Source organism: Neophocaena asiaeorientalis, unplaced genomic scaffold (assembly GCF_003031525.2).
Source record: "Neophocaena asiaeorientalis asiaeorientalis breed wild unplaced genomic scaffold, Neophocaena_asiaeorientalis_V1.1 scaffold667, whole genome shotgun sequence".
NCBI lineage: Eukaryota > Metazoa > Chordata > Mammalia > Artiodactyla > Phocoenidae > Neophocaena > Neophocaena asiaeorientalis.
Genome location: NW_020173385.1, coordinates 1144600 through 1161339, shown reverse-complemented (window position 1 = coordinate 1161339; position 16740 = coordinate 1144600). Strand labels below are relative to the sequence as shown.

At 49.6% G+C, this 16740-nt stretch overlaps 1 protein-coding gene across 1 annotated transcript in view; it reads right to left on the bottom strand.

Moving 5' to 3' along the window:
• NALF2 (NALCN channel auxiliary factor 2) overlaps positions 1–16740 on the bottom strand; it is a 120350-nt gene that overhangs the window by 8466 nt on the left and 95144 nt on the right. Inside the window, exon 3 of the mRNA XM_024746601.1 lies at positions 16520–16738. Within this exon, the coding sequence (XP_024602369.1) occupies positions 16520–16738 (219 nt within the window). The remainder of the gene's footprint in view (positions 1–16519; positions 16739–16740) is intronic.

Genomic DNA, 16740 nt, shown 5'->3' with positions numbered 1-16740 from the left:
AAAAAAAAAAAAAAAAAAATTACTGATTGATTGATTGATTGATTTTGGCTGCATCAGGTCTTAGTTGCGGCACGCGGGATCTTTAGTTGCAGTATGTGGGCTTCTTAGTTGCAGCGTGCCTGCGGGATCTAGTTCCCCGACCAGGGATCGAACCGGGGCCTCCTGCACTGGGAGCAGAGAGTCTTACCCACCGGACCACTAGGGAAGTCCCTTAAACCACTCTTGAAATGGGAGCAGGTAAGACGAGGGGGGATCCCCACCCATCCTGGGCTCTGCAGCTGCTAGTTTAGGGAGGAGTGGGAGGACCTGGAGAGCCTTACCTTCCTGCTCCCTGGCTTGCAGCCCTGGCGGGCATTCTCATCCCTACGCTCCTCTGGGGAGAAGCGTGTGACTTCTCCTGGCCCCCAGGGTGCTACGGGAATGCATACAAGTGCGTACCTACAAACACAGCCCACAGCCAAGACTCAGGGCCAGAGGGTTTAGGAAGAGGAGGCCATCCTGGGCTCCTCGGTTAGGGGGCGGGAAAACCCTCCAGAGAGGAGAGCTTCAGTTCCTGCCAACCAGGAAGTTGGCAGTTTCCTTCTTGGATTCCAGCTTGCTTCCCTCCCTAGGGCCTATTTCCCCATCCAAATCCTCCCTACAGACCTCTTCATCGCTCTTTGCTTTCCTAAGGCACTCCTGGGACACTTGGCCATGAGCTGCAGCTGCAGAGACCGTGGAGGCAGAGTGGCAATCTGGGCTGGGCTTGGGAATGAAACCCACTGTCCACAGCACATAAATAACCACCCTGCCCCTGGAATTCACCTAGGTGGAAACTGAGGCTCAGAAAAGGGATTTGGTTCAGCCAAGTCAGAAACATGCAAGAAATCAACTATAAAGCCAGGATGAGAAGGGAGGTACTCTGGTGACTAATCCCATGTCTCTTTGTGCTGCATCCATCAATACACATAGCATTGTGTGAAGGACCTCCTTGGGCAGGTCTGAAAAGAGCCACACGCTCCTATTCCTGATTCTGGGCTTTCAGAAAGTTGGGTCAGAACAGGGTAAGGTCAAGGTCAATCTCTCCAACCCAGGGGAGGGAGATCTTGGACATATCGCTGGGAGTAGTTCCTTGGGATTGGCAGAGTCACACTGAGATGAGAGGCATTACAGGGCAAATGCAGGTGGATGACATGGCTTTACTTTAAGTGGCTGTAAAAATAAGCAACAGCTTTCCTGCTGCTGACAATGAGCAGTCATGAGTCAGAGTGGCCTGGCCTGGCCTGGAGGAAAGGCGGGGGAGATGGCTTGAGAGGTGGATAAGAACCCAGAGCCACTGCAGTTCCAGAGGGTCCGGTCACCTCCAAGTCTCTTAGGCCACCTGCTCCAAGGCCAGGGGCAGCCTGGTTAGTGGAGAAGTGGTGTCCCTAGTGCAGGAGCAGTTCTCTGAAGGAGCCTAGATGACCCATATCAATCAGGTGAGCAGAGGAGGCAGGTTCATGACCACTCGAGAATACGAAGGACTGTGAGAATCACAACTCCACCTCCCTATCTGCTGTTGGAATTTCCACTCCAGCGTCACTGCCACAAGCTAACCAGCTACTGACTGCACACCACTCGTCACAGGGCGCACGCTCTCTCCTGGGGCAGCCCATATCTTCAGACAAGTCTCGCGGTTAAAGAAGTTCTTTCTCCTTCTGAGCTGAGATAATGCTTCTCTGTGGCATTGCTCATGGCTCCTCCTAGCTCTTCTGGGACCATACACTTCCTGTCCCCATGCCAGCCCTGCAGTAGGTATTTGTAAACTTCCCTGAATCAGGTCAGGTCTTCCCATTCATTTTTTCCTGCAATGATCAATTTCTGAACATGTTCAAGTGCCTGGCACTGGGCTGGGGAACTACATATGATAGAGATAGGGAAGACAAGATTGCTATCTTTAAGGAGCAGGAGAGACAACCTTGTGCGTCAATCATTAGAAGTCACTGCGATAAGCAGTATGTACTTGGTGCAATGATAGCATAAAGGGAGGAAGGATCAATGGTGTTTTGAGGGCTGAAGCACAGGAAAATACCTCCATGTGGGAGAGGCTAGAGTTGGGGCTTGGAAAAAACGGGTAGAAGTTCACTGGGTGGAATAGGGCAGGAATAAGTGCACTTAAAGCGAAGGAATAAGTAGGTATAAAGGCCTGGAGGTGTGAAACAGTGCCGGCTTCAGGCACTGTCGGTAGTTTAGCATAGTTAGAGGGTACAAAGGGGGCCATGATGGGAGATGAGGCTACGGAGGAAGGCCATGCCCATATTATGATATGTTCTGCATGCTGAGGAGGAGCCAGGCTTCATCCTATAGGCAACGGACAGCCTTCAGTGGATTTTAAATACCTGCTTTTTAAAAGATTGCTCATCACTTTTAAGTCAGTGATAAGTTAGTCCTATCACTGACTAACTTTTCAGACTTATGTTCTGAAAGTGTGGATGATGGCGCATAGGCATCAAGACTGGAGCCTATTGCAACAATCTGAATGAGAGATGATGGGGATACCAGGTTTCTGGCTTGGGTGGCAGGATGAATAGTAGTTTCATTCATTAAAGAAGGGAAACCAGGAGGAGGAGTAGATTTGGGGGTGAAGAAGATGAATTCAGTTTTTGGTCATGCTGACTTTGAAATATAGGTCAGTATACACTAGGCGAGGTAGAAATGTCAAGGAGGCAGTTGGGCACAATGGTCTGAGCTCAGAAGGAGGGTCTGGGCTAGAAATAAAGGTTTGGGAGCCATCAAGGGTTAAGGAGTTAATCATCAGGAACATAGTAGGACTATACTTTTCCACACCCTTTGACATTAGGTATGGCCATAAGACTTGCTTTGGCCAATGAAATGTGAGTTGAAGTGACATGGATCCCTTCTGGGGAAAAGCTTTAAGAGCTGGAGTACCATCTGCCTCTGCTGCTGACTGTGGAAGCGGTGTTGAGATGGACCTTTTGCCAGCCTGGGTCTCTTGGTGACTATCATGAACAGATGCTCCCTGCTGACCTATTTTGGACATGTATTATGAGCAAGAAATAACTGTTTGTCGTGCTAAGCCTCTGATATTTGGGAACTGTTTGCTACTACAGCGTAACCTGGCTCACTCTGACTGATAGAGCAATAGTGGCAGCCAAGGAAGTAGAGGATATTGCCTAGGGAAAATTAACGCACAGAGAAAAGGACCAACAATGGATCCCTGGAAAACACTAACATTTAAGGGGCAGGTAGAAGAAGGGAATCTGATGAAGATGGGGGAGTGGTTTAAGAGCTTGGAGAAGAAACAGAAGAGAGTGGCATTCTATAAATTAGGGGAGGAGAGTTTCAAAGAATAAGAGTGGTCAGCAGATGAGGACATGCTGGCAGTCGCATCATGGTGAGATCGGTTTCAGTGGAGCAGTGGGGGCAGAAACCAAATTGAAGCCAATTTAAAAGGGAATGTGAGGGAAGAAAAATTGAGAGAGCTATGTGTAGACTACTCTTCCAAGAAGCCAAACTAGTTTTTCAACTGTTTTTTGGGATGTGGTTTCCAGTTCTCTGTTCTACCCTGGTTGTTCCTATTCAGACAAGTTCCTATTTTTCTGTGTCCCTTGCAACTGAATGCAATCCCCAGACAGAGTTTATCAACACAGAGTCAAGGAGAAGTATCAGCCCTCCTATCCTAGAAGCTCTGTTTCTGTTAATGCAGCCTAAGACCACATTTGCTCTCTGGGAGACTGTATTGTATTCTTTTGGTAATTCAGTGGAGATGGAGAGGGGAATTTCTGCCTGGAGTGTGGGATCAAAGACACAGCCTAGATCAAAGTCCCTGGAAGGAGCTCAAGCCTTCTGGCGAGACATCTGCATGAATTAAACATCCTTGAGACTGTAGGCTCCCTGAGGACAGGGACTGTGTCTTATCTGTGTATTTCCCTCAGGACTTCACATGGAATTAGGTATACAGAAGAGATGCCTGCTAAGTACTTGAAATCCAAGCGCTTGTAAACCAAGCCTCCAGCAACTAGCCCAGACTGGAGTAAGGTGGAGATCTCCAAGAAAAGGGTGGAAGTAATGGGTTATGTAACGTGTTGCATGAATCTTACAGCTTTGATGGAGAAATTGGGGATGCATTAGCAAAAAAACAAAAAAGAAAAAAATCATAGAAAACTAAGCAAACAGGAAAAAGAGAGGCAATTATTAACTCCAGCAAAACAAGTTGGCCAAGGAAGAAAATGTAATCGCAGTATTCTACATGACTCAGCTGTGAACACCAGAAATTGTGATATGACGATATTGGATATATGAGGGGAGTGCACATACGGTGCTGCTGGTAGTAAGAGAGCTAAATCCCACTCTAAAAAAATAAATAGGCAGTACATATTTAAATCAGAAAAAAAAATAAAGAAATGACAGCGTTGGTATATCATTTAGAGATGTGGAGGTAAATATTAGAAGAAACAGCTAAGAGGTTTAGAAGTATTTGACTCTGAAGAGTGAAGCTTAGGGTTGGAGCAGAGGGCTTCTGTTTTAATTATAAGCAATGAGCTCTATATCATTTAAAAGATATTACATTATATATCATTTAAAAGACAGATGCTACAAGAATATATATCGATAGATAAGAAAAAGCTAACAGAGCTTCAAGTGTTTAACTCTGAAGAGTGACTATATATATGTAGCTTATATGTCTTTTAAAATTATGAACATATATTACTTTGATAAAATGAAAATAAAATAAATATATAAACTGATATGCAGCCATGAACCTCAAAAACAACAAAACAAAATCCCTAAGACTTGACCTGACCAACCTTGCCAGACTCAGCCAAAAAAACCCCAGGCCCTATTGCGCAGTCATGGATCGTCTACTTCATCACCGCTGTCTGGGGCATGGGCTTAGGTCAGGTCAGCTTAACAGGCCAGCGGAATTAATGAGCGGCCCCATAGCCAAAGAGAACTCATATGAGAGGAGGGGAACTCTGAGGGCCTCTGTGCCCAACAGCTGTGCAGGCCACCCACCATAGAAACGGTGCCAGTGTGACATGACAACCATGGCTTCATTTGAGTTGCACACAAATGTGTCTGGCATAAAATCCCGCTGCCCCCTCCCAGGGGGCACACACTGTTAGTCTGGGCCCAGGCCCAGGTAGAAATCTCCAGCTCCCTGCAGGGATCATTGTGAAACCAGCTCCTTGCCCCTACCTTACTTCTGTCCCCAAACACAGTACCTTGCTAAACAGATGAGAGGCTGGGGAGAGACCTAATAAAAGGACCTGTTAGTTGTGCTTGGTCTCTGGGGGTGAGGTAAATCAAGGCTTTGGAGTCCTTCCATCTCTGGCTCTTCCCTCCCCTACCTGAGCATATCTCTGTGCCCTCATTCACTAGAATCTCTCCAGTTGCCTTCTGGCTCCTAACCTTCCACCTCCACACTAGACACTTCACCTGCTTCTCCCAAATTACCTTTCCCTTCTCCTAAGGGAAAGTGTTGTCAATCTCAATTGAGTATTAAGCAGTCGTTTAGATTAAACACATCTAATTAAGGTGACAATAATTATAGCTACCATTTTTTAGGTGCTTAACATACGCCAGGCTCTGTTCTAAGCAGCTGACCTTTATTAACTCGTTGAATCCTCACAACCACCCCCTGAGATGGAGAAACATTTACAGGTGAGGACAGGAAGGACCAGAGTTAAAATAGCTTGTCCAGGACTTTCCTGGTGGCACAGTGGTTAAGAATTCGCCTGCCAATGCAGGGTACATGGGTTCGAGCCCTGGTCCGGGAAGATCCCACATGCCGTGTAGCAACTAAGTCCGTGCGCCACAACTACTGAGCCTGCGCTCTAGAGCCTGTGAGCTACAACTACTGAGCCCACGCGCCACAACAACTGAAGCCTGTGCACTTTAGGGCACGCATGCTGCAACTACTGAAACCCATGTGCCTAGAGCCTGTGCTCCGCAACAAGAGAAGCCACTGCAATGAGAAGCCTGTGCACCGCAACAAAGAGTAGCCCCCACTCGCCACGACTGGAGAAAGCCCACGTGCAGCAACGAAAACCCAATGCAGCCAAAAATAAATTTAATTTAAAAAAAAAGCTCGTCCAAGGCCACACAGCCAATAATAATATATGGTGGCTACCATTTTCCGAGCACTTTCCATCTCACAGGCACTGTGCTCTTAAGAGATTAGCATGTTATATGTCATTGAAGCCTAATAATGACCCTATTTCTGAGTTTTGAATTCAAAGAAAATGAGGTTCCAAGAGAGATGAAAGGTCTCAACAACTGTTTTATGGAGAACACAGATTTCAAGCTGGAATGTGAGGTCAAGTTTACCTGGGCTTCGGTTCCCAAGCTTATACACCATATTGCCCCTAGGATGGTCCCTCCATTTCACTATCACCATTGAAGTAATTAGCTTGTTACTTAAACAAATCTTTTTGATGGAATTTCAAGTCAAGTTGGGGAGAGATTTCTAGGACTGGATGGGAGAGTGATTTTCTAAAATCAGTGTATTCAGCTCATTCCCAATATGAGTAAAGTTTTCTTTGTAAGGGAGTGTCGGGGGAAGAATACTTGGGTACTAGGGGCTACAAATGACCACTTCCATTCCCCCATCAAAGCACTCCCTTTCCTCTTTCCTCTAAATGCATGCGTGTGCGCATGCATGGGAGCACAAACACACACACACACCCTGGGAGTGTCGAAAAGAGGCAACTGTTCCTGCTCTGATCTTTGGCAACCTGTGATGGGAAGGCAGCTCTCTCCTTGTACAAAGGTCTTCTTGCCTTTGGACATGAATTCTCCTGTTCTAGGTCTTGTCACGTAGGGGCTCCTGGAACTGCCTTGCCCTGGAAGACTCCAATACTAGAGTCCATTCCTTCAGAAAGGTTTCAGGGCAGCCACAACACTCTACCTAATTGCTCCTTCTCCCCAGCTTGCTCCATAAATGTTCTTCATCGAAAAGCCTTTGCTCCAGTCAGGTGGAGAGTTAGCCAGAGCTGGGTTCAGATTCTGGCTCTGCCACTAACTGGCTGTATGAACTTGGACAAGTCATCTGTAAGGAGGTAGGGACTCAGTCACTAATTTGCTATGTGACTGTAAGCAAAGTACTCTCCCTCTCTGAGTCTGAATTTGGATCCAAGAAGATGGTCCCTAGGGAGGCAGCAGGCATGGGGAGAAGACAGGCTCAAACATCTTTAACCTCAAACATTTCTGTGGTCAAATCCCAGGTTTGCTCTCACCAGTTATGAAAACTCAAACAAGTTACTTAAATTCCCTGATCTATACTTTCCCTATCTGCAAAATGGAGATAATAAAAGCACATATCCATAACCTTTCCGTAAATGATGTCTGTAAAGCAACTAGCACAAAGCTTTACCTATAGTAAAATTACACTGGTACAGATTGGGTACCCTGGATTTGACCTAGATTCAAATCCCAGCTCCAACTCTTATTAGCTGGATGACCTTGAGCCAGTTACTTAACCTCTCTGAGCCTGTTTTCTCCTAAGTAAAATGGGGATAAATATATATACACTTCACAAGACAGATGTAAGAATTAAGTGAGATAAAGTATATAAAAAGTGCCTGGGATAATTCCTTTCCTTCCCACGCCCTCCTTTCAAGCTCTAAGATGCAAATAATAAATGGAAAAAAACACAACTGCCACAAATGTAATCAGAAAAAAATCATTAATACATACAAGTCAATAACAAAAACACAAGACATGGACAGACAATTCATAAAACAGGCAATACAAATGACCCATAAACAAGAAAAGCAAAATTTGACCTAAGGAATGCAAATTACAAGCCAATGCTATAACACTTTTCAGCTACAAATTAGTAAAGTTTAAAAAATATGGTAATCAATATTAGACAAGGGTGGTAAATTAGTCTCACATTTTTGGCGAGGGTATAAACTAGAAGCAGCCTTCTGGAAAGAAATTTGGTAAGAAAGAAATTTGTATGTCAAAAGCCTTAGAAAGGTTAATACCCTTTGATTCTGTAAGACTAGTTCCAAATGTTCGTCCTGAAGAATTAATGTATATGCTTCCATTTGTATGCAAAACAAGGGAAAGAAAAAGTCATTTTGTGTGCAAATGTTGATGTAAGCTCAGAGAGGGATGGAAGGATACACACCAAATCGTTAACATCAGTGACCTCAGGGCAGTGGGACTGTTGGGGGAGGGAACAGGAAGATTACTAAGTGGAATACAGAGGTTTCTTTATAAACCTCTGTATTGTTAGATTTGGTACAATGAAGGTGCATTATTTTGTGATTTAAGAAACTCAGCAAAGTAGAGAAATAAGAAAAAAATGATTGAGATACTATTTATTAAAAAAAAGGAATCACAGACCTGACAAAGATTTATGGACAAAGATATCCATCACAGCTTTATTTACAATAGTAAAAGTTGAAAGTAAATATCCAACAATAGGGTACTAGGTAACTAAATTGCACTAAATTCATGGGATGGGATATTGCATGCTCATCAGGAATGATGTTTGTGGGAATTCCCTGGCGGTCCAGTGGTTAGAACTCCACGCTTTCACTACCAAGGGCCCAGGTTCAATCCCTGCTAGGGGAACTAATTCTGCAAGCCATGCGGCACAGCCAAAAAAAAAAGAGGTTTGTGAATATCTAATTACATGGAAAGATATTCAGTATAACTTTAGCAATAAGTTAAAAAGAGCAGGGTAAAAAACCTGGATGATTTCAACTATGTAAAAATATATAGTCACATCTATTAGGGTGGCTATTATCAAAAAAAAAAAAGGAAAAGTATAAATGTTGATGAGAATGTGGAGAAATTGGAACCCTGTGCATTGCTCGTAAGAATATAAAATGGTGCAGCGCTGTAGAGAACACTATGGAGGTTCCTCAGAAAGTTAAATATAGAATTACCACATGATCCAGCAAGTCCATATCCGGGTATCTAACCAAAAGAATTGAAAGCAGGGATTCAAACAGATACTTGTATACCAATGTTCATAACAACATTATTTGCAATGGCCAAAATGTGGAAGGAAATGAAAATATAGGTCCACACAAAAACCCGTCTATGAACGTTCATAGCAGCTTCATTCATAATTGTTCAAAGGTGGAACCAACCCAAGTGTCCATAGAGATGAATGAATTTAAAAAATGTGGTACATCCAGACAACGGAATATTATTCAACCATAAAAAAGAATGAAGTACTGATACATGCCAAGATCCTCTTGAGATTGTGACAGAGGATGGGCGTGAGGAAAGGAGGTGTTTGCTCCCTCCTTTCTCTACAGGCTCTACCAAGGAGATGGGAGGAGCTGGGCTCCTCTTGCCTGGAAGGAGGGTATCTGTTAGATTCTCAGCCCCAATCTGCTGGAAGGATCAACCGGGGCAGGAGAGGAGTAGGTCTCCTAGACAGACCTAGTGCAGGCCTGAGCCCTGCCCAGCAGCTGCTGGGAGAGCTGGGAGGGGAAACCGTGAGACCTTATCACCCCAGAGCCTGTGAAGGCCTGGCTTGGCCTTTGGACACCCAGTTCCCATGCCAGGCTTTTGGTGAGCCCTGGCCTGGGATGGCGAGGCTTCTCTTGGAGGTAGAAGGAAGTGCCAACTCACCAAGCTCTGCCCGGAGAAGGACGAGTGGTGGTGGTGGGTGTTACCATTGTTTCCAGTCTTTGTATTTGGTTTCCAGCAGATAGCATGGCTACCTGGCTGATCTGTGAAAGGTGAGCATATCTGCTTAGTGTCGAACTCAACTAAAACTTCCAACCAGGTTAATCCTTCAGAGCTATTTGAGACTCAGAATCTTTTAAAAATACCTTTTTTTCCAATTGCCAAAAAGGAGACTGGGGTATTGAACAAGGAGGATGTTGGTGGGTCCCCACTTTGGATCTGAGCTACTCCAGGGGGTCCCTACAAGTTGCCAGTAGGTGCTGCTGGATTTCCCTTGCAGTTCATCAGCTTCTCACTCCAGCCTCTCAAGAGCCAGCTGGGCATTGCCTCTGACAGCTGGGGGAGTTTATTAAGATTTTCTTTATACATGTGTGCACTGGGGAAAGGACGGACAGACCTGGGTTTGTGTGGCAGTCCTCCCACCTTTTAGCTATGTGTCCTGGATAGGTCGGTCACTTTCCTTCACTGAACCTCAGTTGTCACATTTGTAAAAAGGGAATAATGAGAGTACCTGCCTGCTAGGACGACTATCAGGATTAAATGAGTTCATGGACACACATAAAGCCCCTGGCATCTCCCAGGCACTTGGAGGCTGGCAGTTTTCTTTTCCCCTTTCCCTTTGTCCTTTGGCACCAGCCTGCCTTCAGCTTCTGGCCCAGAGACTTGTGGCTCAGGTTCCAGCTCCTTTTTCCAGAATCCATTCAAACAGGAGCTTTGGTCCTGGCAGCTCCTGTCACTCCATGGTAACCCCTTCCTTCACCAGGACCAGCTGCAACTCACCTGGTGCCCTTGCTCTCCTCTCTAAGCATGGCTGCTTGGCTCGAGGTATCAAAAATTCAGGCTTTTCTGAACACTCTCATATACCCAGGGAGAAAAGTCTGGTCCAGCATCCCTGCACACACCCTGGTCTGTGCGCCTGTAACCACAGGAACACAATATACCTATTCCCCAGAGGCCTCCCGGCTCAGCATTGGAGAATGGTGCTCCTGGAGGCCCACATTTGTCTAAACCCCCTCAGAAGCTGCCCCTGGTTTTCCAGCAAACACCTGCAGCTGGAATCCACATGTGGCTGAGACGTGAGCTGGGGATGGGGGAGTAGGGGTGGGGGCAGGTCTGATGCCCAGTCTGCAAGGGCACAGGGCAGATAAACAGCCTCACAGGGTGGGAACATAAAAGAATTGCCCATAAAAGAACTGCCCTGAGGGAGAAGTTTTTCTAGGGCAAACTCCCACCCTCGAGCCTAAGGTGTCGTCCTACATATGCACCCACACACCGAAGGGTGGGTGTGCCCTTTCCCTGAGACACCGATGCCTGGGGAGGAGACCAACATGCACCCACATGGCTTAGAGGCACCCTCTCATGCTTGTAATGTGTTCGGAGATCCCTGACTCTCCTTTAACCTCAGCCGCACCCACTGTCTTCCCTTTCCTCACCCTTACCTCCACTGTGTTTAGCAGACTCTTCCAGTCAGACCATGAGAGTGGGTGGAAGGCTGCTGGGCTCCCTTCCTCCACTTAACTCCCCTCCGCCCCCACCTTCAGGAGATACCAGTTTATCCTTCATGGAGGTTCCCGTTGCTATGGTGACTATAGTAGTCAGGCACCAGCCTGTGGGAAGGATGGGAAGGCGCCATGAAGAAGATTGTGCCTTGTGTGTGTGTCTATGTGTCTAAGCATGTGTGCATTTACACACACACACACACACACACACACGTCCACACTGAGTGGGGAGGAGAGAAGGCAGGAAGGAGAAAAAGAGCAGAGAGGGAGAAAGGGGACAGGAGAAGAGGGGACCAGAAGATGAAAGGGGGGCAGGAGGAGGGATGGGGATCAGAGAGGCGAAGTGTGAGAGGGGTGTGAGGGATGCGAGGGGTGAGGGGGCACGCAGGAGACAAGGGCAAGAGGTGCAGTGCCGGGACGGGGGCTAGGGATGAGGCCAGAAGATGGTCAGGACGCGGGGTAAAGGTTGGTGGAGTATGAGGTAGAGGTGAGAGATGAGGGGAGTGGAGCTGGATGGGAGATGGGAGAGGGCTGGCCGTTAGAAGGGAGCAGGGAGGGGCGTGGGGGGAAGGGGAGGGGTGGGAGCAGGTGGGGGTAACTGTGGGGAGAAGTGGGCGTTGGAGGAGTGAGGTGTGGGTGCGGTTTGGGAAGGGTCTAGCAGAAGGTTGGGAAGCTTGTGGGGTCATTGGTATGTGGGGGTGTTGGCTGTGGGCCAAAATTGGGAGGAATATGGGGATTGGTAGTGGGGTGGGTCAGGGTAGGGGTGAGGGGATCCGGAGAGGTGTGGGCAGCGTGGGGCCACTTTCCCACTCTCACGTTTAAGCCCCTATACCCTGTCTGAGCTACAAACATTGCCTTTTCCGTCCCCGGCCCTTCCCAGAAGCCCGGTGCTCACGTTCATGGCCAGTGAGCTTCGGTGGATCTGGACGCCCCTCCTCAGGGGAGCCTTTGCCATGGTCCTGGGAGGCTGCTTCTTGACTGCCTCCCCCTTCCTCCACCCCCAAATGGGGACAAGGGTACTCTCTCTGCCCTCACGAACCCTGGGTCAGGGAGGCTGACTGTGGGGCACCTCAGTCAGTTGGTGGGTGACAACAGGGACCACTTGCCAACTTGGGGCTCCTGCCCTTTGCCCAGTGCCCCGAGCTTCCTGCTCTCGGCACCAGCGTTAGCCTGGGAATCCTGCTTGGCAGGAAAACTGTGGCAGGTGGGAGGAGAGAGGAAGGCAGCGAGGCAGAAACAGCTGCCAGCCGGAGTGGAGGAAGAGGTCCCCAACGGGTAAGGGCAGAAGGCGAGGTGCTGGCTCTGGCTGGGTGTGGGTGTTAGGCCTCCTTCCCTGGCCTTGCCCATCCAATGCTGCTGTTGCGGCAGCAGGCTCTGCTCACTGGCCTGAACTCTGAGCTGACACTGACCTCAGAGGTCAGCTGATCCAACCCGCTCTAGACTCCGGAGTCAGAGTCATCTCCACAGCATTTCCCCCAGGGTCTGTCTGAATCAGGCTAGACCTTTCCCCTGGGAGCAGGAACTCACCTCCTGTCAAGGCACTCTGTTCCCTCTTTGGAAGGAAAAAACTGTTAACTGAACAACTCTGATATGCCAGGCCTAGGTACTGAGGCTGAGAGAGCTGAAGTCCCTAGCTCAAGGTCACACAGGTAATACATAAAAAGGCTGGGCTTGAACCCAGGACTTTCTAACCATGAAGTCCCTCGAAGGTTAAGCAGGACATGCCTCTTGTTTTGCATCCTGACAACTCTTCTGAGGTCTGAAGTTGGAGACCACACCTTCCTGAGTCTCCTCTTCGTCAGGTGAAACAGCTCCTTCAACTCTGTCCAGGAGAACTTGAGTTTTAGCCTCCTCCTAAACTGCTCAGTGTGAGACCCAGAACCAAACACACAATATGCCAGGTGGGTGTGAGCCAGTCCCGAAGATAACAGAACTATCGCATCCTTCCTTGGCATTAACCTTTATGGTTGTGGCCCTATGGCTAGTGAGAACTGAGAACTGGCCTTCTATCCCTTCTTGGATCAGAGCTATGAGAGAAGAGGCCAGGGTTTTGTTCCCATCTCCACCACTGCCCCCCCACCCCCCATCAGACTATCCTCAATTTAGAGTAGGGAAGGGGCAGAGGTGGAGGAAGAGGCAATCAGAAACCAGGCGGGGTGTGGCAGGGCTGGGAGATGGAGAGGGCTGGGGGAGTGAGGGGGTGGTCCAGTAACCACAGGCAGGGCCAGAAGGGCTAAGCAGAGCAGGAGGCAAGGGCTGAGGGGATGCGTGCACAGGGAGGCAAGGGAGGGGTGGAGCGGGGCCCCAGGGGTTGGGAGAGGCCAGCGTGGGAACGGGCATTGACCTCCCTAAGTTATCATTGCCCTGCTGTGTGAGAGGAAGTCAGTCACACGTTAAGGAAATGTCACAGCTGGTACTAAACTGGGAGGTGTCACAGGCAGCAGTGAGGACAGGTATGATGTGTGGGGCCCTGTGTGGCCCGAAACAGGGGCAGATGTCGCAAAGGGAGAGAACAGGGTTTCTGGGGCTGCCCGGGAAAGATCTAACTGAAATACTGGGGACAGGCCCCCGGGGATGGGGGTCACCTGGCCTTGGAGCAAAGGCTCCAGGTTTGGTTTCCAGCAGCAGAGGAAGCCACCTCACCCTAGCCTGGGGCGGTGTGCTCTCCACCCTGGAGAAGCTTGGAGGATGTGGCATTATCTCCAAGGGATCCCATTTGGGGGAGGGGCTGGACAGCAGGGCTTGAAACTGGGGGGCAGGCTTGGGGATCTGCAAAAAAGGCCTGGGATAGAGGTGGGGCACTGGGGTGAAGACAGAGGGGCTGCAGGAAGGAGGAGAGCAGGGCCGTCTTTTCCTGTAGGGCCTGTAATACAGCTGGAATCCAGAGGCCTGTGGGTGTAGGCCTCAGTGAAGGGAGAGCATGTTGGAGAGGGTGGGAAAGACAGGAAGAAAGCTGTGGAGCTGACACTGCCCTTCTCCCAGCACAGCAGGCAGCAAGAGAGCAGGCGGAGTTCACTTGAGAGGGAGAGAGAGAGTGAGAGTGTGAAAGCGGCAAGGAGACAAAGGAGGGCAGGGAGGGCCCTGGCCATTGCAAACCTGATGAGAGGCCATGGCCAAAGCGTGAGCTTAGCATCGACGCCACGTGGGTTGGAGTCCTGGCACTCCTGCTCCTTAGCCGACTGGCCTTCGGGCAAACTGCTTGAGCCCCCTGCACCTCAGTTTCCCCATCTGTAAAATGGGGCCCATGATGCTGGTATTACCAGCCTCCCCAGGCAGTTGTGATCTCATAATACACATGAAAGAGGCTACAAACCCTAAGCAGGACATCACTGCCAGGTGTTCTGTTATTCTCACAAAATACTATCAGCTACCTTTTCCCACTTCAATCTCACAAAAGACTCAGGATGTGGGCAGAGCCAGGATTATTATCCTTGTTTTACGAATGAGGAGACAAAAGCTTAGAGAAGTGAAGTGACGTGCCCAAGGTCACACTACGAACAAGTGGTAGAGATGATCAGGCCTCCTGAATCCAAGATATCAGTCGTCTTTCTCCTCCAACAAACTGCTTGGTAAAAATAATCAACATGAGGGATTATCATTTAGTGCCGGATCAGACAGAGCCTGAAGCCAACTATGACCTGGAGAAAACCCCATGGGAAAGTTGTAGCATGGTCTCTTTTTCATCCTGGAGATTGTGGGAAAGAAAAAGTCGGGGCCACGGGGTTGGAGGGAAGGCCACAAAAGGCAGACAGCCTTTTTTCCGTCTGCTAGTGGCCCGTGTCCCTCTGCTCGCACTGACATCAAGGGTGTGTGTCTCTATCTCTATATGACAAAATGTGTCCTTTTTCATGTGACAGTACTTCTGCCTGTGTGTCTCTGACCTCCTGGGGAGATGTGCATATGTATGACACCTTGTCTGCTTCTGTGGCACCGTTTGTGGGTGTTGACGACCTCTCTCTACCTCTGTGTGACTTTGCCCGGGGTGGTGGTGGTGCTGTTTGGCAGTGTGTGTGTGTCTATCTGTCTGTACACCTTTAAGAAGTGGAATATCTCATTTGGTAGTGTGAGTGAGGCAGTGAGTCAGCTGAGGCTGAGGGAGGCGGGAGGGAGACTGCTAGGTTACGAGAACAGGAAAAAGGAGAACGAGAAAGTGAAGTCAGGAGCAAGGAGCTACCCGTTTCCTCCCCGACCCCCTGCCCAAATCCCTAAGGAGCCCACCAAGAGCGTGGAACCGAGCAGAAGTCCGCAGGGGTCACGTCAGATGGAAAGGGGCACTTTCTGTCCCTCCCCAAAGCCTCGGAGGGAGACAAGCTAGGCTATGAGGCAACTGTCTCCCTCTCCAGCTCTCAGCCCCCAGCTTGAGGATGGGTGAGACCAGCACCCCACCTGGTCTCCTCTTCACTTGACCCTTTGACCTTGCTGTTCTCTTTCCTCTCAGAGGCAGGCCACCTGGCCAGGCTGCACAAACAGAGCAGTAGCACCATGTCCCAAATGTTTACAGCCCCCATACACCCACTGTCCAGAACGACCCTGCTCAGGGTCAAGAAGTTTCTCAACACTCAGCTCTGCCCTAGGCAGGCCCATTCTGCAGGGGCCCCGCCTCTCCTCTGGATGCCTGTCCCCAACAGCCAGTAAGCCAGCTTTCCCTCCACTGCCACCCCAGGGCACTGGGAAAGCACTGGAACTTCTGTAGTGCACCAGCCTCCAGTAGTCCTCCCACAAGCTGCTGTGCCCTGCTCCCAGCTCCTTCTCTTGTCAGGGGAGAGGAGCTGGCAGGTACATCCTTGGGAGAAAACAGGCACCCTGGGGCTCCACCTGCTTAGACTCTGACTAGCCACCTCAGGTCATATAAGGTCAACAGTGTGCTGTGCCCCATAACCAGGTGCCCCTCCTCTCACCCACTGGCAGGGGCCAAAGGGTCAGGGTTAGGTTGCCAAATAGTCTTCCCCCACCTTTGGCCTTTCCCCTGCACCAGCCAGTCCCAGGACTTTCCATTCCAGCCAAGGAAAGGAAAGGGGCACCGCTAGGTGAGGACGGGGGCTGGGGGAGCCAGAGCCCTCTTTCCATCCCTTTGCCAACCGAGGGAGCCCCCGGACCCCTCCCTCCTCATGCGGGGGGCGGGGCGCGAGAAAGCCCCAGTCAGATGGTGCCCAAAGCCAGAATCAATAGAAGTTGGCCAGGTGGTTACCTGACTTGAATCCCTGAGGCCCTGCTTCCCGGGAGGGTCCCAAGGTAGCACTACCCGTGCCCCACTGAGAACGGTGGGGGTGATGGGGGGAGGTGAGGTGGGTAGAGGGGGAAATTTCCTTTTTTCTCCCGGTCCCACCGCCACGGCTCCCGCCGCCGAAGCGGCAGCCGTTGTGGCCGCGGACGCCAGTCCCTACCTTACAGCCTTTCGTGCAGGACCGGATTGAGTACTCTTCTGCCTGTAAGTATTTATGCAGCACGAGGTCGAACTCGTCATATTTTTCCTGAGCATGTCGGTCGAGCCGCTGGTACGCCTCGATACAGTTGCTACACACCTCCCAGGCCCCGGAGCCCGGGCTAGCCACCAGGGCCAGCAGGTCCCCCAGCAGGGTGTCCAGGCTGCAGGCCAGGCTGTGGG